Source organism: Hemitrygon akajei, chromosome 20 (assembly GCF_048418815.1).
Source record: "Hemitrygon akajei chromosome 20, sHemAka1.3, whole genome shotgun sequence".
Taxonomy (NCBI): Eukaryota; Metazoa; Chordata; class Chondrichthyes; order Myliobatiformes; family Dasyatidae; genus Hemitrygon; species Hemitrygon akajei.
Genome location: NC_133143.1, coordinates 32,256,013 through 32,280,096, shown reverse-complemented (window position 1 = coordinate 32,280,096; position 24,084 = coordinate 32,256,013). Strand labels below are relative to the sequence as shown.

The following is a 24,084-nucleotide window of genomic DNA, read 5'->3' as shown; positions in this document are numbered from 1 at the left end:
CCACTTTTTCCTTTATTAGGGAGAGAGAGAGAGAGCCTGTGGTATGTCGAATTACCGGGTGAACGAGTAGTCTTTGAGGCACTGCAAGTCTGTGTCTTTATTGATGCTTTACTGCACGGTTGCGTGCTCGGTGGAGGGTGTGCATGCTTTTTTACTGATGGGGGTGTTGTTGCTCTGCTGCTGCTTGTGCTTGGGAGAGGGGAGCTGGGGGGGCTTTGAGGTTCTAACATTTAACTGTCATTCATTCTTTGAATAACTCCTCAGTTTCCGTGGATGTTTGCAAAGAAAAAGAATTTCAGGATGTATATTGTATACATTTCTCTGACATTAAATGTACTTATTGAAACCTATTGAATTAAGTTCCGGTTGCCTCATTATAGGAAGGATGTGGAATCTTTAGAGAAAGTGCAGAGGAAATTTACCAGAATGCTGCTTGGATTAGAGAGCATGTCTTAGTTTCAATAGTTCCATTTAATATCAGAATAATGTATACAATATACATCCTGAAAATCCTTTTCTTCGCAAACATCCACAAAGCAGAAGAGTGCCCCATAGAATGAATAATTGTAAAACGTTAGAACTTCAAGGGCCCCGTACTCACCCTCCCACACACAAGCATCAGCAAAGCAACGACCCACCCCTCCCTCACTTCAGCAAAAAGCATCAGCACTCTCATCCCACCGAGTAAGCAACAGCAAAGCCCTCAAGAAAGACCAGGATCCACAACACAACAGAAACTAATCATTCACCCTGACAAATCTGACATATCACGGGCTCTCTCTCCCTAATAAAGAGGCAGACAGGTGTCACGCGGTGAGAGGGGAGACATAAACAAAACAACTTGCTGATTTGCAGCGATAGAGTCTGCCATGTCTCTTTCTTTGCCAAATTCTCCGACTTGAGAATTGGCAACAAACTCTCCCCCACCAATGGGTGAGTGAGAGAGAGAAAGAGAGAGAGAGAGAGAGAGCACAATTCACTGAGTACAGAGCCCCTGACAGCTAATCCACTGTTCCCAATGTTCTGTTTTCTCCCGCGATGCTTCAGTCAGTGAAACCAGCATAGAGTCGGCTCATCCCAGAGCTATGAAGCCTTGGAACCCCAAAGCTGTGCTCATCTCCATGGGATATTGAAAAGCAGCAAATTGTGAGCCCCCGAGTCCCACCACCACAAAGAACCTGTAACTCCATGTAACACTCGCTTCACCTAGCAGCTTAATCTCAGGGGTGATAACCCCCCCTGCCCGGCTAAACTTAAATAATTTTGTTTTGGTGGATGCTGCGCGATGTGTCCCCTGTTTCAAATCAGTACTCAGAAATAACGAACAGTACACAATATGTGGTTAAAAGATTAAGATTTATAATTCTTACTTTGACTGCGGTTAGCAGAGAAACAAAATATGAAAGAAAAAGGCGCCAATCTTGTTAAACAGTCAGTGCACAAATTGTTGGAGCTCACTCAGCAAGATCTGCTATCCATCATTCGATCTCCTCCGAGCATCGCCGACCTCTGGATTCCACCCGGTCGGGCGTCCCACCGACTCTCTCAAGTCACGTCTCCTCGCTTCATTCCCCTCACGCCTTCTGGCAAAAGTCCACGAAACCAACAGCTTCCAGACACACAAGGAAGAATAACATTTCTCCCATTGGATAGCCACCCGCTATCTCTAGTTTTAACCCAAACATTGCTGCTACAGAGAAGCCATTACATTAGTTTTTGCAGTTAACATTACAGAGATGGCCTTACATCCAGATCGGGGACTCCGGCAGAACCCTAACCACCCTGAAAAGGAAGAAGAGAGACAGCAAAGGTAGAAGTTAAACTCTTTCTACAGATGAGCACCATTGTAGCTCTGCCCTTATGGTCGAGTAAGCTCCAACTTTTCCCTTTGGAGTGAAGGAGGATGAGAGGTGACTTGATACAGGTGTACAAGATGATAAGGGGCATAGATCGAGTGGACAGCCAGAGACCTTTTCCCAGTATGGAAATAGCTACCACAAGGGAACATTATTTTAAGGTGATTGGAGGAGAATATGGGGGGGGGGGAGGGGATGTCAGAGTTTTACACAGAGAGTGGTGGGTGTGTGGGAACACTCTGCCAGGGCTGATGGTAGTGGCAGATATATTAGGAACAATTAAGAAACTCGTAGATAGGCGCATGGCTGATAGAGAAATGGAGGGCTATATGGGAGGGAAAGGGATAGATTGATCTTCGAGTTGGTAAAAAAAAGTCAGGAAAACATTATAGGCCAAAAGATCTTGCCTGTGCTGTACTGTTCTATGTTATATGCTGTTCCATGTTAATTATCACCTGTCAGCAGAGGAATATCCCAAAGATATCAAGGCACTTGAAATAAGAAATGAGAATCCTAACAGATTCCAATGAAACAAATGGTAACTTCATGCTTATTTTGTGAATGAGGTAGCAACAGCTCAGATTAATTCTGTAGGGCAAAGAAGGACACACTTAGAGTCATAGACATGTAACAGGCCCTTCGGCCCATCTAGTCCATGCTGAAATCATTTAAGCTGCCTACTTCCATCGACCTGCACCCAGACCATAGACCTCCATACCCCTGCCATTCATGTACCTACCCAAACTTCGCTTAAATGTTGAACTCGAGCTCATATGCTTCACTTGAGCTGGCAGCTTGTTCCACACTCTCACAGACCTCTTGAGTGAAGAAGTTTCTCCTCATGTTCCCCTTAAACTTTTCACTTTTCACTCTTAACCCGTGTAGTCCCACCCAACCTCAGTGGAAAAAGCCTGCTTACACTTAACTTGTGTATACCCCTCATAACCTATCAAATCTCCCAACAATCTTCTACATTCTAGGGAAATAAAATTCTTATCTATTTAATCTTTCCTTATAACTCAGTTCCTCCAGTCCCATCAAAATCCTTGTAAATTTTCTCTGTACTCTGTCAAACTTATTTATATCTTTCCTGTAGGTAGGTGACCAAAACTGCACACAGTACTTCAAATAAGGCCGCACCAATGTCAGAAACAACTTTAACATAACATCCCATCTCCTCAGTACTTCAATTTATGAAGGCCAATATGCCTAAAGCTTTCTTTATGACCCTATCTACCTGTGACACCACTTTCAGTAAATTATAGACCTGTATTCCCAGATCCCTTTGTTCTACCACACTCCTCAGTGCCCTGCTGCTCTCTGTGTAACACCTACCAAAGTGCGACACAGACAGACAGACAGACAGACATACTTTATTGATCCCGAGGGAAATTGGGTTTCGTTACAGTCGCACCAACCAAGAATAGTGTAGAAATATAGCAATATAAAACCATAAATAATTAAATAATGATAAGTCAATCATGCCAAGTGGAAATTAGTCCAGGACCAGCCTATTGGCTCAGGGTGTCTGACACTCCGAGGGAGGAGTTGTAAAGTTTGATGGCCACAGGCAGGAATGACTTCCTATGACGCTCAGTTTTGCATCTCGGTGGGATGAGTCTCTGGCTGAATGTACTCCTGTGCCTAACCAGTACATTAAGGAGTGGATAGGAGACATTGTCCAAGATGGCATGCAACTTGGACAGCATCCTCTTTTCAGACAGCACCGTCAGAGAGTCCAGTTCCACCCCCACAACATCACTGGCCTTACGAATGAATTTGTTGATTCTGTTGGTGTCTGCTACCCTCAGCCTGCTGCCCCAGCACACAACAGCAAACGTGATAGCACTGGCCACCACAGGCTTGTAGAACATCCTCAGCATCATCCGGAACATAGAACATCCTCAGCATCATCCAGCACCTTGCACTTGTCTGCATTAACTTCCATCTGCCATTATTCAGTCCATTTTTTCCCAGCTGATCCAGGTCCCTTGGCAAGCCATGACAGTCTTCCGTACTGCCCACTACACTCCAGTCTTGGGGTCATCCGCAAATTTGCTGATCCAATTAACCATATTATCATCCAGATCATTGATGTAGATGACAAATAACAACAGACTCAGTGCCAATCCCTGTGGCACTCTACTAGTCACAGGCTTCCATTCAGAGAGGCAACTGCAACCATCTACTACAACTCTCTAGCTTCTCCCACAAAGCCAACATCTAATCCAATTTACTACAGAATCTTGAATGTGAGCAACTGAACCTTCTTCACCAACCTCTCTTGTGGGACCTTGTCAAATGACTTGCTAAAGTCTATGTAAACATCCACTGCCTTCTCTTCATCCACTTTCCTGATAACTTCCTTGGTAAACTCTGTAAGATTAGTTAGACATGAGCTACCATGCACAAAGCCATGCTGACTATCCTTAATCACTCCATGTCTATCCAAATACCTGTATATTGGGTCCCTTAGAATATCTCCGAATAACTTTCCCACAACAGATGTCAGACTCATGGGCCTATAATTTCCTGCTTTAGGTTTAGAGCCTTGGGGGCTGTCATTTCTTAGGTAAGAGTAGCTCATGCAACAGAGTGACTACACTGGATAGTTGATGCACTGGATCATGAAGATAGCTATGGGATCCTTTCTCTAGAATAGGACCACTGATATACTAGTTTAAAATCCAGCCAAACCCAGGCAAGGATCTCAGCTGCCTATTAATACAGCTAAAGCAGGATGGCATTGGATGAAAACTCAGTGCCAACAAATTGATGTTAACACCAGCGGCACTCATACTTGCTGTCTGTAATCTTCCTGAGTAGTCTGAACAATTTCCAGAACACACATTCACATGTCATATTCTTTTGTGTTTTGATTCCTGGTGTCCTTAATATTTTAAAAAGCCTGCCTTGACTTTGGTGATCTGCAGTGTAAAAATTATTGCTGTGATGTGTGCTTTTAGAAAATTCATTCATTTAATGTACCATACACATCTCCTCTCTCTCATCAGGCAGGAGATACAAAAGCCTAGAAGCACATAGCAGCAGTCTCAAGGACAGTTTCTATCCCAGTGTTATCAGACTCTTGAACAGACCTCTTGAACGATAAGATGGGACTCGACCTCACAATCTACCTCATAATCATATTGCACTTTGTCATTTTACCTGCACTGCACATTTTCAGTAGTTTTTTTCTCTTCGTTCTGCATTGTCATTCCTTATTGTAGCTCAATAAAAATGAGGTACGAAGGTAAACTAGCCAAGAATATAAAGGAGGATAGTAAAAGCTTCTTTAGGTATGTGAATAGCAAAAAAATAGTTAAGACCAAAATTGGACCATTGAAGACAGAAACGGGTGAATTTATTATGGGGAACAAGGAAATGGCAGATGAGTTGAACAAGTACTTTGGATCTGTTTTCACTAGGGAAGACACAAACAATTTCCCAGATGTAATAGTGGTCAAAAGAACTAGGGTAAAGGATGAACTAAAGGAAATTTATATTAGGCAAGAAACGGTGTTGGATAGACTGTTGAGTCTGAAGGCTGATAAGTCCCCGGGACCTGATGGTCTGCATCCCAGGGTACTTAAAGAGGTGGCTCTAGAAATCATGGACCCATTGGTAATCATTTTCCAATGTTCTATAGATTCAGGAACAGTTCCTGCTGACTGGAAGGTGGCTAATGTTGTCCCACTTTTCAAGAAAGGAGGGAGAGAGAAAACAGGGATTTATAGACCGGTTAGCCTGACGTCAGTGGTGGGAAAGATGTTGGAGTCAATTATAAAAGATGAAATTACGACACATTTGGATAGCAGTAGAAGGATCAGTCCGAGTCAGCATGGATTTATGAAGGGAAAATCATGCTTGACTAATCTTCTGGAGTTTTTTGAGGATGTAACTATGAAAATGGACAAGGGAGAGCCAATGGATATAGTGTACCTGGACTTCCAGAAAGCTTTTGATAAAGTCCCACATAGGAGATTAGTGGGCAAAATTAGGGCACATGGTATTGGGGGCAGAGTACTGACATGGATTGAAAATTGGCTGGCTGACAGGAAACGAAGAGTAGCGATTAACGGATCCCTTTCGGAATGGCAGGCTGTGACCAGTGGGGTACCGCAAGGTTCGGTGCTGGGACCGCAGCTGTTTACAATATACATTAATGATTTAGATGAAGGGATTAAAAGTAACATTAGCAAATTTGCTGATGACACAAAGCTGGGTGGCAGTGTGAAATGTCAGGAAGATGTTATGAGAATGCAGGGTGACATGGACAGGTTGGTTGAGTGGGCAAATGTATGGCAGATGCAGTTTAACGTGGATAAATGTGAGGTTATCCACTTTGGTGGAAAGAACAGGAAGGCAGATTACTATCTAAATGGAGTCAAGTTAGGAAAAGGGGAAGCACAACGAGATCTAGGTGTTCTTGTACATCAGTCAATGAAAGCAAACATGCAGGTACAGCAAGCAGTGAAGAAAGCTAATGGCATGCTGGCCTTTATAATAAGAGGAATTGAGTATAGGAGTAAAGAGGTCCTTCTGCAGCTGTACAGGGCCCTGGTGAGACCCTACCTGGAGTATTGTGTGCAATTTTGGTCTCCAAATTTGAGGAAGGATATTCTTGCTATTGGGGGAGTGCAGCGTAGGTTCACAAGGTTAATTCCCGGAATGGCGGGACTGTCATATGTTGAAAGATTGGAGCGACTGGGCTTATATACACTGGAATTTAGAAGGATGAGAGGGGATCTGATTGAGACATATAAGATTATTAAGGGATTGGACACACTGGAGGCAGGAAGCATGTTCCCGCTGATGGGTGAGTCCAGAACTAGAGGCCACAGTTTAAGAATAAGGGGTAGGCCGTTTAGAACAGAGATGCGGAAAAACTTTTTCACCCAGAGAGTGGTGGATATGTGGAATGTTCTGCCCCAGAAGGCAGAGGAGGCCAAGTCTCTGGATGCATTCAAGAGAGAGTTAGATAGAGCTCTTATAGATAGCGGGGTCAAGGGATATGGGGAGAGGGCAGGAACGGGGTACTGATAGTGTATGATCAGCCATGATCACAGTGAATGGCGGTGCTGGCTAGAAGGGCCAAATGGCCTACTCCTGCATCTATTGTCTATTGTCTATTGCCAATGCACAATGTAATGATTTGATCTGTGGAAACAATGTGCAAGACAATCTTTTCACTGTATCCTAGTACATGTGACAATAATAATCCGGTATTTGTATACTCAATTAAAACAAAACTACTGCAGGCCATCCCCAGGTTATGAACCCCCAATTTATGTATAAACTGTATACAAATGTATGGAAGATTGGCAGGATGGATTTGTCAGCTGCTGTAGGGAGCGGGCATCTTCTGCTGTGTAGGAACTAATTTTGTGGTTACATTTCCAACTTTAAAACTGTGCTGATGATGAGTGGTTCGAAGAAATGAACCCATGTATTAATTCATATCATTAAACATCAGATAATTGGAATATATATAGAGGATACTTGAAAATAATAACATATGATAATAGGGCATTTTTAAATTCATTATCCTTAATTGAACTAAACTTAGATTTAAAATCACTAATCAATGATCTACTGTATGCATGGTATAGACCCAGGATGTGGACCCAGGATCCAAGAACAACCTGCATTTATTTACCACCTTTAACATAGCAGAATGTCCTATGATCCTTGTTGAAACAGCAAAACAAAATGAAAGTAAAGGGATAATAAGACAGGCAGCTATAATGGAAAGTGTTAGAAACACTGATCAGGTCAGGCAGCAACTGGAGAGGGAGAAAGGTAGTGCTGAAAGAAACAAACTAAATTCATGAAACTCACTACCTTTAGCTACTAAAGAAATGTCGCCTAGTATTTTGTCTCCAGTTGCACAGCATACCTTATTGATTTAGTGGAATTTTCCTTCTATTAAAATAAAGAAAATGAAGGGAATTGCTTTCAGTCCCTACAACACATTCCATTCTCCAGAAATCAGTTTTCCCCTCTTTCTGAAGACTGCCTGAGTGTGAATCAGACCTTGGAGACCACAGGTAACAAATGAGTTTTTAATGTCTTCTCAGCATTCTAAACGTGGTCTTTTTAAGTATAATTATACTTATTTAGTGGGAAGTATTAGAGTCTCATTTGCATGGAAAGGCATAAATAGCAATGAGATAAAGAAGTAGAAAAGCTTGGCGTTGGCAGGGTACAAATGCTCTCTAGTCAGCACACTTAATTTTCTTCAACAATTGCAATTTTACATCCACCAGGAGGGCAGACAAATTCACGACCTAATGAAAAATGGCTCCTCCAATGGTCCATGCTGGATCGAAGAGAGTGCATAAATCTCTAAACTGAGTGGTGAAATTATATATTTTATTCCAGTCTATTAATTACAGAAGCCCACAATAATCAACATTTAAGTTTGTATAAATGGTCAGAGTTGCACATAGTTCCAGGGGGAAGGTACCAGAGCCTTCAAGAAAACCATGGCAACCATGCTCCTTGTTTTTGCAAGTTTTTCTATTGCCTTGTTTAAAATGACTCATCTGTACACTGTAAGGCAAAATAAGGTTCAGGTGTCTGGTCCTGAGCCAGAAAGATAATTCACTTGTAGGACTGATGACACCAAAAAGCTAAATATGTACTGCCCTCAACAGAGATGTACTTAAGCCTTATAATTGTGGTTTATGGTGGATAAGAGACTTCAGTGCCATCAAAAGAGTTCTCTTCTTAAGACAAAATCTACTCTCATGGGCAGTATAGTTTTAGTGCAATCTAGCACATAATTAGTATAATGCTTTTACCACACCAGTGATTGGAAGGTCAGGGTTCAAGTCTCGCTGCTGTCTGTAAGGGGTGATGGCAAAGGTTTCCGGATGCTCCAGTTTCCGCCCTAAGGATGGATGGTTCAGGCTTAGTCAGTTGTGGACAGGCTATGTTGATGCCAGAAGCATGGAGACCCTTTCAGGTTGCTCCCAGCTGTCTTGGCCAGTGACACAATTGACACATTTCACAGTATGTTTCGATGTACATGTGACAAATAAATCTACTCTTTAATCTTTAATTAAGAGACCTCTCACAGCCCATGTCAACTCTGGTATCATCTTGAAAACTCAAGTCAAAGTATGTGGATCTATAAATGTGATCTGTAAGTGCTGCTGAACACAAACAAAACAAGAATTATTTTTATAATATGATTTTTATTGAAGGACTAGTAATTGTTATTATATCATACAACTATAAACTTCTCATCATTAAACAGGCAATTCACTGAAGCCATCAAGTTATTCTTTTGGCACAATAGTACCACATGTAGCAGGATTTTTGGAAAGACAAACAAGGAAACATACAAATAACCACATTCCCTACCCTGAGCAAAGAACAATATTATTTCCCTTGTAACAAATATACCTGGAATATACAGAAAAAAATCATCTTCAGTTCTAGCGATAACAGCAATAATTTCACAATGTGTATTTGCACCAAAAATAATTACTGCCTAGTACTGATCAATAAGGGAACAATTATTGATGTGTCATACACATGGCTTGTTGAGCTTTTCAAGTTTTAAAAATGTATATTCCTGTGAGAAACACCTGAATGTGAAAACTCACCAGAACTCAACATTAAATCCTGTTTGGTTGAATTAGAATCCCTAGCTGATTTTTTAATTATTCGAAGTATTGATTTTATGTTTAAAATTTCCTTTGCAAGTATTTTCTATATCCATATGTGATTGAATGTTGATAAATGTACTTCTAATTCACCAATACATTTTGTACATAAAACAGCACCATACAGAATCTTATACAAAAAACGACCTAAGTTCTAAATGTTTGAACCACAACCTATTTAATATTAAATTAAGCACTTTAGTACATTAAAACATATAATCAAAAACAACCTACACAAGTGATTAAATGTCTGGAAGATTTTCATTTTAACTGTATGTATGGCAACAGATTGAAATAGAAATCGATTGTAATGACTGTCAAAAATATTAGGCATTTAAACTAGATGAAGATTTCTCAAATAATTCTCATTTAGGTTCCAATACTTTACTAGTAGCTTCCAAATATGAATTTGTCTCTAGAAACAGTAGAAACTATTTGCTTCTTTACTATATCAACAGGCTCATCTATAATATTTAGATGAACCCTTCAGTTTCCTGAGTTTCTTGGTTTGTTGCCTACCAAAGGTTTTGTCTTTGAAACTAGCAGTTATGAAGAGGGAACCCACAGGTATCTATCATTAAGTACCCCCATCACCCAGATCATGTCCTCTTCTCATTGCTATCATCAAGGAGAAGGTACAGGAGCCTGAAAACATACACTTAATATTTCAGCAACAGCTTCTTCCCCTCTGCCGTCAGATTTCTAAGGTGACAATAAACCCATGAATGCTACCTCAATATTTTTACCTCTCTCTGCATCCACTACTTAATTATTTTTATTTATATACTGTATACATATTGCAATTTATAGTTTTATTAATATGTATTGCAATATATTACTGCTGCAAAACAAATTTCACAACATACTGTATGCCAGTGACAATAAATCTGACTCTGAGATACACATAGTCCTGGAGAATCAAAAGCTTTCAGGATTCTAGCTCATGCTCTGCATGGTGGTCATCTCCTGGATTTTGACTTCCTGGTCTAGAGTGCAAAGCCTTGCCTACATCTGGGAGCTTTTCTGGGAAACCAGGAAGGGATGCTTTAATTTTGTCCTGTTTGATTGCAAGCTTGTAAACAAACAAAAAAAATCACGGAACCTATTTGCTTATTTATTTTTGGATGATCCTTTTGCCATTTATCTTTTTTTTACATTTGCAAAGGAAAATCCACTGGAAAAAAAAAGATGTCCTATCCATTGTAAGCTTCCCCGCTTTTAGGAAGAATGTAATTCTGATTAGGAGTAAGATTCTAGTATGAATAAGATATTACATATGCATATAGAAAATAGCATGGTACATGTGAATTTCAAGCTTGTTACCATTGAGTATGTATCTAAAATCAACCCTACTACAACATTTAGAAGGGAGATTTTAAGCACAAAGTTTCACATTCCTCCCTTGTGTCAAATCTATTTCCATTTCCTTTACAACCACCATACCAGAACCGTTTGCAGATCTGTGATGTTTTGTCAAAGTACCATTTTAAGGCATAATTGTAGCAATCCCCTGAATCACGATTCAAGCCACAAACATCTGGAAGTGAAAAGAATGAAACAGTTTATGGAATGGATTGTAGATGGAGCCATACGAAACTACAGGTGCTGGAAGCTGGAGTGAAGAACAAACCTGTAGAGGAACAAGTGAGTCAACCAGCATGGGTGATGGCAAAGGGGTGGTTGACATTTCGTGCTGAGATCCTCTGTCAGCACCTGATGTAGAGACTTGACCTGAAGCACTGACTGTCCCTCTGCCACCACAGATGCTTCTGGAGTTCCTCCAACAGTTTGATTTTTTTATTGTGAAAGATCTACATCCATTGACCAGAACCTTTTAACTAAGCTGAATGAAATGAGCAGGAATATTTGAATGAAAATATGAGAAGCACAATAGGATATGTAAAAATGTTTTGTATTTCCTCCAAATACTTCATATAGCATTTTTAAATATCATCTTTTGGTCAGGACTTGTAGAAGATCAAAATTGAACAGTATACAAGAGGCAGTGAAAGACATGGGATTAATGAGGGCTGGAGCTCAATTAGCTTGGACTACCATCACCTCCCCATCTTCAGGTCCAGTTCCCAACTGCAAAAAGCAATTTATTTCCTGCTGGCTATAAGCAAGTGCTGGTAGGAGCTGAGCTGGCTCCCCAAGGAATTTTACAGATGGTTTCCTCTCCTTATATCACTCGCCGAGATGCCTGGTGCAATTGGTCTTTAGCTCCGGGAAATGAGTAAGGTCCCACATTGTGCAAGTAGAAAGAAAAGGCCACTTTCTTTCCAAACCACCCTTCCCCCACCAACCGCAGTCTGACGTTCTAACACAGACATATCTAAAACAAGATTTTTCTTTCCCTTTTAAGGTTTTTCTGCCCCTCACTTCCTCTTGGATTTGTAGCAACAGGACCTCTTTCAGTTCTTTAGCCCTAGCCAATGCAGTCTTACCAAATGAGGAACTGAAAGCTCATGTCAATGCTCACACCTTTCTAAGACATTTCCTTTATTTTGCTAATCCTTTGTCATTTTCCTTTTATGACCATGAATATAAACTCACGCAAGGAATAACATTTAGGTAATAAACACTAGATCTTTAGCTCAAGAGTAAAGGCAGATGAAGGGAGCAGGGAGCAGAAGTGGCACTTGTTGCCTGAGCGCTATTTCAATTTTTCAGATCAAGCTGCTGGCCAGCATCAGTAGGAATTATGTATGATTGGCTAGCAGGAGTAAGAACATGTGCAGTACAGTCAAGGTTGACAATCAAAGACCAATTTAAGAGGCAATAAAAAGGGAAGGAAATCTTTTACGTCCCACTCTTCACATGAAAGGGGAAACGGTAATGCGCATTCCCTCTTTTCAAAGATTATTAAATACTTATACAACATTTGGGAAGCAATTATATTCTTCTCTATGAATGGAATGACCAAGTAGTTAAATTTACCTTCCTGCCCCATTTCAGGTTTGTTCCCTCCAGCCTCCATTTAATCTGGCTCTTTTTGAGGTTGGAAGGAGTTCTCCAATCCATCAGGTGCTTCACTGAGACATGCATATCGGTCTTTACCATCACTGGAAGCCTCGAACCAAGATTGGCCAAATTAGCAGATGCACTCAATAAGTCATGTAGGAGAAGATGATTTACAGGGCCAGGAGGAGAAGGAATACTCTTCCAGACCTCACTAATTATGCTTGGGCTTGAGTTGCCATGGTCCCCCTTCTCTCTTACAATAGGCGAGTCATGGTGATACTATACCTATGTCCTGCTCCATTCTCCAAAAGTCTGATGGACATCACTGAGCTCCTTGTTGACACTTAAGACCATAAGACATAGGAGCAGAATTAAGCAATTCAGTCCATCAAGCCTGCTCCACCATTCCATCATGGCTGATCCCAGATCCCACTCAACCCCATACACCCGCCATCTTGACATATCCTTTGATACCCTAGCCATTCAGGAAACTATCAACTTCCATCTTAAATATGCCCATGGACTTGGCCTCCACTGTAGTCTGTGGCAGAGCATTCCATAGATTCACTACTCTCTGGCTAAAAAAATCCCTCCTTACCTCTATTCTAAAAAGCAGCCCCTCAGCTTTGAGGCTGTGACCTGTAGTTCTGGAAATCCATCCTCTCCACATCTACCCTATCTAGTCCTTACAACATTCGGTAGGTTTTGATGAGATCCTCCAACATTCTTCTGAATTCCAGTGAGTACAGGCTCGAAGCAGCCAAACGCTCCCTATGCATTAACTCTTTCATTCCTGCAGTCATCCTCCTGTATCTCTTCTGGATGCTCTCCAATGACAACACATCCTTTCTGAGTTATGGGACCAAAGACTGTTGACAATACCCCAAGTGTGGCTTGACAATTGTCTTATAAAGCCTCAGCATTATCTCCTTGCTTTTATATTATATTCCCTTTGAAATAAATGATTGGTATTGGCCTACATCATTGCACCCAGCGCAGTGGAAATCAGACTACAGGAATAGGTATGAGCAGCATACTTAATCTCAAACCAATCCTTTTGTCCAATAACTTTCTAAAACCATTCCCAATTAAAGTCCTTCAAGAAGATATCTTGAAGATATCATCTGTACCTACCATAGCTGCCGATACCATCTTTTTGTTCTTCCAAATCTTCCATAGCTTTCATTCTGTATTGAAGAAATTTATAAATTAATTATCAAAGGCAAATTCCATTCTGTGATCAGAATTTGGCCATAATTGTTGGAGAACCTACCGTGATTCGGGAAGTGTCCTTTCTCCTTTTGCATTTTGAGAATTTTTTCCTTTGCATTTCATCTTTAGAGCTGGAGGTGGATATTTGTTAATTCCATCTATTAAATAAATACAGAACACCATTTAATTAGAATGACAGCAAAGTACCCACAACAAATAAAATATTCTAAGACTGCAGTGATATGTAATTTTCAAAATGGTATTTTTTAAAAAATAGTTTGAGTCTTGTTAGTCCAAGATCCCAGTCTTTTCTCAGTAAACATCACTTTGTTTATCCAGCCTAGCTGCCTATATCCCTTCATGGATACTGGATTCAATATCTTTTTCAGTTTGAACATTACAATCACAATATTATCTGAGGGAAAACATTTCACTTCATTTATTTTCCTTTGAAATTAAATCTATGTCCCACAGATTTTAACCTTCTCACCAATAGGTTCTCATTCAATAAACATTTTCCATCATTTTTTAATTATCTCTGTAGAAGGAAAACAACAGCTTCGTGAAATCCCTAAACTTGCATAACATCCTAGTAAATATTACATTTTTTTTCTATACCTTTTCCATCTTTATTAAATCTTGTTGGTCAGAACCATCCAGATTACTCCTGGCCTGAGCAATCACTTACAAGGTCTAGAACTATTTAAAAAATATATTTATCTTTATTCTCCAGGACAGTTCATGCTTTTATTAACCACCTTATTAACATTCACTGCCATTTCTAAGATGATAGCCACAAAATTTGTCATTAGCACCATATATCCTGTAGAACAGAACTGCAAATACTACTGGCAAAATGCAGTGCAAATCACAAATGGAGTACATTAAGCAGTCAGTGGTGTTTAGAAGGTTTCTCAATACTTTTAGGGATGGATTTCCAGAGGGACATATTTCATCCCATTTGCCTTTACTCCTACAGTCAGCCTCTGAGGTATAACAACATACAAAGGGCATCAAATCAAAAACAAAATTAGCAAAACCAAAACGTAATTGCATCAATGGATCCAAAGAAAAATTGATTAATTTTCTAGGGATAAACAAATATTCAGAGCAATCAATTTGCCTTAGCTGATTCATATACTTTGAATTTGTCAAGGGAGCAATAAGAGTTCAGAGAGCATAAGGTTCGTAGGGAGCCAGAATTGGAAAATGCTGAGAGGAAGTTTCCTTTTCCAGCGAGTCCAGAACCAGAAGGCATGGTCTTATTTCAGGTTCTTCAGCCTATGTGTCTGTGCTGACCATTTACACTAATCCCATTTTATTCCCACAGTTAACATCTGCACACTAGGGTAGTTTACAGAGGTCACACATCTTTGTGATGTGGGTTGAAATCACAGCACCAGAAGAAAAAGGATCTAATGCTTTCCTGGTGTATATGAGGAATAATCTGTTCTCAGGCGTCCAGCAGGGTATAGGTATTGATTATAACTGACATTTCTATGAACAACTCTGCATCAGGGTTGGAAGCCTGAGAAGAGCTAATTTACCACTTTGAAGAAGTCAACAAAGTCATTCTTCAAATTATTAATGAATGATGACATTATCACATTATGAATATTGTTTTCTACATCATTAGAACAACCTTCAGTATTTGCAGAACACTCACAGAAGTGCAATCATGGAAATAAAGCTTCACTTTGGAACTGGGTATCATTCAAGATATCACGATATATTTGTTGTAAGAATCAAAATATTGGTAAACAGATGACAATATAAAGTTCAACTATGCATCTGGCAGCACATAGGGGAACTGCGTTTTATGAGCCATTATACAGAATCTCAGAACATTCACATTGGCATTTCAGAGATTCCAGTGACTTTTCCTTATTATTTGCTGATCTTGTACCCTTTCTGGATGCCAATTATCCCATGTTTTGACAACTAATTTGAGGTCTAATCCCACTAGTCAACATATGCTGACAAAATCGCCCCCTCCTCTCAATACCACTCCTACAGGAATGTGTGGTTGAGGAATTGGAGAAGGGGACAGGGTTTCAGATTTCTAGATCACTGGGATGTATTTTGGGGCAGGTACTACTTATACAAAACTGGATGGGTTACATCTGAACTCTTGGGTTACCAATATGCTTTTGGATAGTTTGCTAAAGCTGTTTGGAATGATTTAAATTAATTTTGCAGCAGAATGGGAACTGGAATGATAGGGCTGGAAATGGGGTAGCTGGTGTACAAGTAGATGCAGTGTGTAGTAAGACTGTGAAGAAGGACAAGCAGATGACAGAGCAAAATTGAGGTCAATGGAATGAGTTGAAGTGTAATACTGGGCAAATTCTAATTGGGTGATGAATTCAGCACTGAAGGTATTATATTTGAATGAACATAATGTGCAGAATAAGGTAGATGATCTTGTAGTGCAGTTAGAGATTGGAGGTTAGAGGATGCAGCTTGTATTAAAGGGACAGGCAGAGGGGGTGGGGTGGCTCTGTCGGTAAAAAATGAAATCAAACCCTCAGGAAGAGGATCAGAATATGCAGAATCCATGTGGGTAAAGTAAAGTAAATGCAAGGTTAAAGAGACCCTGATGGGAGTTATATACAGGCCTCCAAATAGTAGACAGGATGTGGGATACAAATTGCAAATGGAGATTTTAAAAAGCCATGTAAATCAGGCAATGTTACGGTAGAAATAAGAGATTTCAAAATGCAGGTGGATTGGGAAAATCAGGTTGCCACTGGATCCCAAGAGAGGGAAATTGTAGAATGGCTATGAGATAGCTTTGTAGAGCAACTTGTGCCAAGGGGAAAGGTACTTCTGGATTAGGTGCTCTGTAATGAAGCAGATTTGATTAGGGAGCTTAAGGTAAATGAACTCTTAGGAGGCAGTGATCATAATATGATAGAATTTACCCACAGTTTGAAAGGAAGATAAAGTCAGAAGTATCAGAATTACAGTGGAGTAAAGGGAATTACAGAGGTATGAGAGAGGAGCTGGCTAAAGTTGATTGGAAGGAGGCGCTAGCCAGGATGACAGCAGAAGAGTAATGGCTGAAGTTTCTGGGGGATATTTGGAAGCCACGGGACAGATACATTCCAAAGATGAAATATTCTAAATGGAGGCTGAGGCAACTGTGGCTGAAAAGCAAGTCAAAGACAGCTTAAAAGCAAAAGAGTGGGGACATAATATAGCAAAAATCAGCATGAAATTAGCAGATTGGTAAGCATTTAAAAACCAAAAGAAGGCAACAAAAATATCATATTGAGAGAAAAGATGGAATATGAAGGTAAGCTAATGAACAACATAAAAGAGAATACCAAAAGTTTTTGCAAATATATTAGAAGTTTTAGAGGCAAGAATGGATGTTGGACCACTGGAAAATTATGGGGGGGGGGGGAGACAAAGAAATGACAGATGAACTTAATAATTATTTTACATTAGTCTTCGCTATGGAAGACACTCCATAGTATCTCTCACAAATTTGAGAGTGTTGGGGGCAAGAATGAATGTCGTTGCTATTACTAAGGAGAGGTGCTTGGGAATCTGAAAGGTCTGAAGATAGATAAGTCACCTGGACCAGATGTATTACACCCCAGGTTTCTGATAGCAGTAGTTGACAAGATTCTGGAGGCATTAGTAGTGATCTTTAAAGAATCACTAGATTCCAGAATAGTTCTTCAGAACTGGTAAGTTGCAAATCTCACTCCACTCTTTAAGAAGGCGGGGGGGGGGGGGGGGAGGCAAAAGAAAGGGAATTATAGGCCAGTTAGCCTGACTTCAGTGTTTGGGAAACTGTTGCAGTCCTTTTACAAAGGATGAAGTTTTGGAGTACTTGGAATAACATGATAAAATAAGCCAAAGTCAACATGGTTTGCTTAAGTGGAAATCTTTGTGGAATTAACAAACAAGAAAGACAAAGGAGGGTCAGTGCATGTTGTTTACTTGGGTTTTCATAAAGCCTTTGACAAGGCGCCACACATGAGACTGTTTAACAAGATAAGAGCCCGTGGTGTGACAGGAAAGATACTAGAACAGGTGGAAGATTGGCCGACATCCAGGAGGCTAAGAGTGGAAATAAAAGGGGCCTTTTCTCATTGGCTGCTGGGTGACTCATGGCATTCCACAAGTGTTGGTGCTGAGAATTGGATGATGGAATTGATGGCTTTGTCACCAAGTTTGTGGAAGATATGAAGATAATTGAAGGGACAAGTACTGTTGATGAAGCAGGGAGTCTGCAGAAGGACTTGGACAGATTGGAGAATGAGCAAATAAATGGCAGATGGAATGTAGCATTTGGAATTGTATCATCATGCAATTGGGCAGAAGGAAGATTAGTATAAACAATTTTGTAAATTGGGAGAAAATTCAGAAATAAGGTGTGCAAAGGGAATTGAGAGTCCTTGTGCAGGATTCCCTTAAGGTTAACACACAGCTTGAGTCCATGGTAGGAAAGGCAAACACAATGTAATATTAGCATTCATTTCATGACGACTAGAATATAAGAGCAAGGATAAGACCGTAGGACATAGGAATAGAATTAGGCCATTCAGCCCATCAAGTCCACTCCATCATTTCATCATGACTGATCCTAGATTCTATTCAGCCCCATACACCTGCCCTCTCACCATATTCCATGATTCCCCAACCAATCAGGAATCTACAACTTGCATTTGAAATATACCCACAGACTTGGCCTCCACCGCACTCCCCATCATATTCCACATATTCAACACTCTTTGGCTGAAAATATTCCTTCTTACTTCTGTTCTATTTGGTTGCCCTTCAATTTTGAGGCTGTTCCCTCTAGTTCTGGATACCCCCACTAGAGGAAACATCCTTTCCAAATCCACCTTATCTAGTCCCTTCAACATTAGGTAGGTTTCAATGAGATCCCCATGGATGCTTCTAAATTCCAGTGAGTACAGCCCCAAAATTGCCAGACACTCCTCAGATGTTAATCCCTTCATTCCTAGAATCATCCTAGTGAACCTCCTCTGGACTCTCTCCATTGACAACACATCCTTTTTGAGACTAAGGCCCAAAACTGTTGACAAAGCTTCAAGTGCAGCTTGATTAATGTCTTATAAAGCTTCCACATTACCTCCTTGCTTTTATATTCTATTCCCTTGAAATAAATGCCAACATTGCATTTGCCTTCTTTACCACAGATTCAAACTGTGAATTATTCTCCTGGGAGTCTTGCACGGGGACTCCTAAGTCCCTTTGCATCTCTGATGTTTGAATTTTCTCCCCATTTAGTTAATGGTCTGCACTGTTGTTCCTTTTATCAAAATGCATTATCATACATTTCCCTATGCTGTATTCCATCTGCCTCTTTTTTGCCCATTCTTCCAATTTGTCTAAGTCATTCTGCAATTGCATTACTTCTTAGCATTACCTACACCTCCACCTATATTCGTATCATCTGAAAACTTTGCCACAGAGCCATCAATTCCACTATCTAAGTCATTGATAAATAATATGTAAAGTAGCAGTCCCAATACTGACCCTTGAGTAGTCACTAGCAGCTAACCAGAAAAGGCCCCCTTTATTCCCACTCACTGCCCCCTGCCTGTCAGCAATTCCTCTGTCCATGCCAGTATCTTTCCTGTAATGCAATAGGATCTTAACATGCTAAGCAACCTCTTGTGAGGCACCTTATAAAATGCCTTCTGAAAATCTAAGTAAATGACATCCACTGCCTCTCCTTTGTCTGACCTGCTTGTTATTTCCTCGAAGAATTCTAACAAGATTTCTCTTTACAGACTCCATGCTGACTTTGACTTATTTTATCATTGGTCTCCAAGTACCATGTAGATTCATTCTTAATAATGGACTCCAACACTTCCCCAACCATTGAAGTTAGGCTAACTGGCCTATAATTTCCTCTTTTTTGCCTTCCTCCCTTCTTAAAGTGTGGAGTGACATTTGCAATTTTCCAGTCCTTGGTGATCATGCCAGAATCAAGTGATTCTTGAAAAATCATGACCAATGCCTTCAAGATCTCTTCAGCAACCTCTTTCAGGACACTGGGATATAGTCCATCTGGTCCAGGTGACTTATCCACCTTAAGACCTTTGAGTTTGTCTCACACTTTTTCTTTTGTAATAACAATGGCACTCACTCATCCTTCTGACCCTCACTGGCCTCTGGGCATACAACCAATGTCTTCCACAGTAAATACTGAAGCAGAGAACTTATTAAGTTCATCTGCCATTTCTTTGTCCTCCGTTATACCTCACCAGCATCATTTTCCAGTGGTCCAATATAAACTCTCACCTCCCATTTACTCTTTATATAGCTGAAAAATCTTTTAGTAAGTTTGCCCTCATATTTAATCTTTTCCCTTCTTATAGCTTTTTTAGTTGCTTTTCGTTGGATTTTAAAAACTTCCCTACCATCCAACTTCCCACTCACTTCTGCTACCTTATATACCCTTTCCTTGGCTTTAATGCAGTCTTTTACTTCCCTTGTTAGCCACGATTGCCTACCACTGCCATTTGAGAACCTCTTCTGTGGGACATATCTATCCTGCGCCTTGTGAACTATTTCCAGGAACTTCAGCCACTTCTGCTCTGCCGTCATCCCCAGCAGTATCCCCCTCCAATCCACCTGGGCAAGCTCCTCTCTCACACCTCTGAAATTCCCTTTCTTCCATTGTGTTACTGATACATATGACTTATGGTTTTCCCTTTTTAAACTGCAGTATGAATTCAATCATATTATGATCACTGCCTCCTTTACGTTAGCTGACTAATAAAATCTGGGTTATTACACAACGCCCAATCTATGATGGCCTTTCCCCGAGTAGGCTCAAGCACAAGCTGCTCTAAAAAGCTATCTCATAGGCACTCAACAAATTCCCACTCTTGCAATCTGACACCAGCCTGATTTTTCCATTCCCATTGCATATTGAAAGCTCTGGATAGAGTCCCTTTGGGGAGGATGTTTTCAATAGTGGGTGACTCGAGGACTAGAGGGCACAGCCTCAGAATAGAGGGATATCCATTTAGAGCGGAGATGAGGAATTTCTTCACCCAGCAGGTCGTGAATCTGTGGAACTTATTGCCACAAATGGCTAAGGAGCCCAAGTCATTGAGTATACTTAAAGTGGGGCTTGATAGAGTCATAGGTGATAGGTTCCTGATTAGTTAGGGCATCAAAAGTAACAGGGAAAAGGCAGGACAATGGGGTTGAGAAGGTTAATAAATCAACCATGATGGAACTGTGAGCAGACTCAATGGGTTAAGTAGCCTATTTCTGCTCCTATGTCTTATGCTCTTATAGTCTTATTGTTAAGGATGAGGTTTTGGAGTACTTGGAGACACATAATAAAACAGGCCAACTCCAGCATGCATTCCATAAAAAGAAATCTTGCCTGACAAATCTGTTGGAATCCTTTGAACAAATAACAAACAATGGAGAGTCAGTGAATGTTGTTTACTTGGATTTTTAAAAGACCTTTGACAAGGTGCTGCACACGAGGCTGCTAAACAAAATCAGAGGCCATGGTATTACAGTCACAATTCTAGCATAGGTGGAAGATTAGCTGACTGGCAGAAAGCAAAGACTGAAGATAAAGGGGGCTTTTCTGGTTGTCTGCTGGTGACTATGTGGTGTTCTCCAGGGGGTCAGTGTTCAGGCCACTTCTTTACACATTATATGTCAATGATTTGGATGACTTGGCTTTATGGCCAAGTTTGCAGATGATCCAAAGACAGGTGTAGGGACAGGTATTGTTAAGGGAGCAGGGAGGCTGCGGAAGGACTTAGACAGATTAGGAGAATAGACAAAGAAGTGGCAGATGGTGTATAGAGTAGGGAAGTGTATGGTCATGCACTCTTGTTCAAGGAAGTGTAGAATATTTTGCAAATGGTGAGAAATCAGAGATGCAAAGGGACTTAAGTCCCTGTGCAGGGTTCTTTAAAAGTTGAGTCAGGAGAGAGGAAGGCAAATAGTAGCATTCATTTTGGGAGGACTAGAATATAAAAGCAAGAAGGTAATGCTGAGGTTTTATAAAGTATTGGTCAGACCACTCATGAAGTTTTGTGAGCAGTTTTGAGTCCCTTATCTAAGAACGATGGGCTAGCGTTGGAGAGGTTCCAGAGGTGATTGACAAGAATGATTGCCAGAATGAAAGGGTTAATGTATCAGGAGCACTTGATGGCTTTGGGCATTTACTCACTGATGCTTTGATGAATGAGAGGGGATCGCTTTGAAACTTTTTGTATATTGAAAGCCCTAAATAGAGAGGATGTTTCCTATAGTGGGGGTGTCTTTCACCAGATGGCACAGCCTCAGAATAGAAAGATGTGCATTTAGACAGAGATGAGGAGAAATTTCTTTAGCCAGAGGGTGGCGAATCATTCCTACAGACTGCTGTGGAGGCCAAGCTTTGTATTTAAAGCAGAGGCTGATGGGTATGTGTGTCAAAGGTTACAGGAAGAAGGCATAAGAGGGTTGAGAGGGATAATAAATTGCAATGATAGGATCGTGCAGTAGTCTCAATGGGCAGAAGCACCTAATTCTGCTCCTAGGTTTTATAGTCTTTTACTGTTTAACAGTCAAGGAAATAGCTCCAATTGTTACCTGTTGAGCAGCAGTACATAGCTCTTTTAGGCTTCTCCAAAGATCACAGTTGATGATTGACCTCAATACTACATTCTTATGCTTACTCCATGTACTTTGACCCCCTTATTTCTCGTCTTAAACACATATAATCAACTTCCCCTCACCAGTATACACCTAACTTGTGCATGCGTACACATGCACATATGTTTGAAGCCTTTTTTACAGCTCCAGCTATTCAATTTGTTATTTGTTAGTCCAAATCAAGTGAAGTCCTTGCCAATGGAACAGCTTCCTCTTTTCCCATTAGAGATGCCTGTGTCCCATAAATCAAAATCCATTTCCTTTATACTAGTCTCTCAATCATCCATTCATTCCTTTGGTGCTACTTATATTGTGTCAATTTGTAGGTACCTCACCAAATAATCCTGAAATAGTGCTTTTTAATTTGACCCCCTACCTGCTCCTCTCCCTTCAGCAGAACCTCTGCCTTTAACTTATTTATGTCATTTATGTTCCCACAAAGACCACAACAACCAAATGTTTCCTTTCTCACATTGCAACTCGTATAGAAGTTCTAGATCCTGGCACCAGGGAAGTAATACAGGCATCTAGAGTCATGCTCCTAGCTTCAGAGAACAGTATCCGTGTTTCTCTTTTGTAACATTACCCCTGGATCCTCATATCTGCTTTCTTGCTTACTTGTGCCCTCCTGTCCCTCTTGACTAACCATTTCTACCATATTTAATATAAAGCATATCCCAGGAACAAACCATCCAGGAAACCTCTCCTTCCCTGATGTTTTAAAGTGGACAAATTTTGAATCAGCTCTAACTCTGGACTGGATTTCTTCACAATACAAACTGTAGATATGTTCACCATGAATCCCAATTGTCTCCACATTGCAGCAGCTGTCTTAAACGTTAATTTAATCAATCTATTTAGCTCCGTCAACATTATCCTTGTGCACAAGTCTACGCAACAATGGACACTGTACTCACATGACACAGAAGATACTGACACGATGAAGGAAGCCCTAAACACTGCCAGAGATGGAGGACCTTCATTGCTGCCTTAAATGCCAGAGGTATTAATGCCACAGGGCAGTAAGTAAGTAAGTCACATGACATAGGGCTAAAGACATGTTGCACTCCCAGCTGACTCCACAGACCTTTCCCCAGTTTTCATTATCTTTGTGTTAATTCATTAATTAACAGTTAATTAATTAATCAGTTTTAACCTGTTACCAGGAGACTAGAGGTTCCATATTTACCAAGTTAAATGAGGGTAAGAGAACTTAGCTGTAAAACTAAATTAAGTATTTTTAAATGAAGATAAAATCGCCTCTTTGATCTACATCCACACAAACTGTTTCTTTGTGTAAACTCAATACATGGCATGACATACAGAGACGAGAGGCAGATTGTGGGAAATGGTTGGAAATGAAGGGACTTGGACAAAGGACTACTGGTATTATAAGGAGAGGAAATGGATGAAAATGTGGATGGGGCTGGACCTGGGAGTCTGAGCTGGTGTTTGCAGATTGGAAGGTCTTGGTGGTGGTGCATGTGTGAATGTGGTTTGGAACTTGTCGAGGGAAAGTGAGTGGGGAAGGAGCAGGAATTGCTGGGAGGGGTTTGCCTGGGTCTGGTAATGGCAGACAAAGCGAGAGGAGGGATTGAGGGAAAGAGAGTGGAGAAGGAGCGGGATAGGGATTTGGGATCAGAGGTAGGCAGCTGGGGAGAAATGGATTATTGTGAAGGGAGAAATAAAGGAAATAAGGAGATAGTGAGGGG

At 40.6% G+C, this 24,084-nt stretch overlaps 1 protein-coding gene across 2 annotated transcripts in view; it reads right to left on the bottom strand.

The window, feature by feature from the left end:
* Positions 1 to 9,038: 9,038 nt before the first annotated feature.
* Positions 9,039 to 24,084, bottom strand: part of LOC140713700 (collagen alpha-6(VI) chain-like) — a 145,572-nt gene continuing 130,526 nt past the window's right edge. For both annotated transcript variants that reach the window (XM_073024098.1, XM_073024099.1), the window contains exons 36-38: positions 13,770 to 13,866; positions 13,631 to 13,683; positions 9,039 to 11,069 (exon numbers count right to left, since the gene is read on the bottom strand). In XM_073024098.1, coding sequence (XP_072880199.1) covers positions 10,894 to 11,069; positions 13,631 to 13,683; positions 13,770 to 13,866 — 326 coding nt within the window. In that variant the 3' untranslated portion in view covers positions 9,039 to 10,893. The remainder of the gene's footprint in view (positions 11,070 to 13,630; positions 13,684 to 13,769; positions 13,867 to 24,084) is intronic.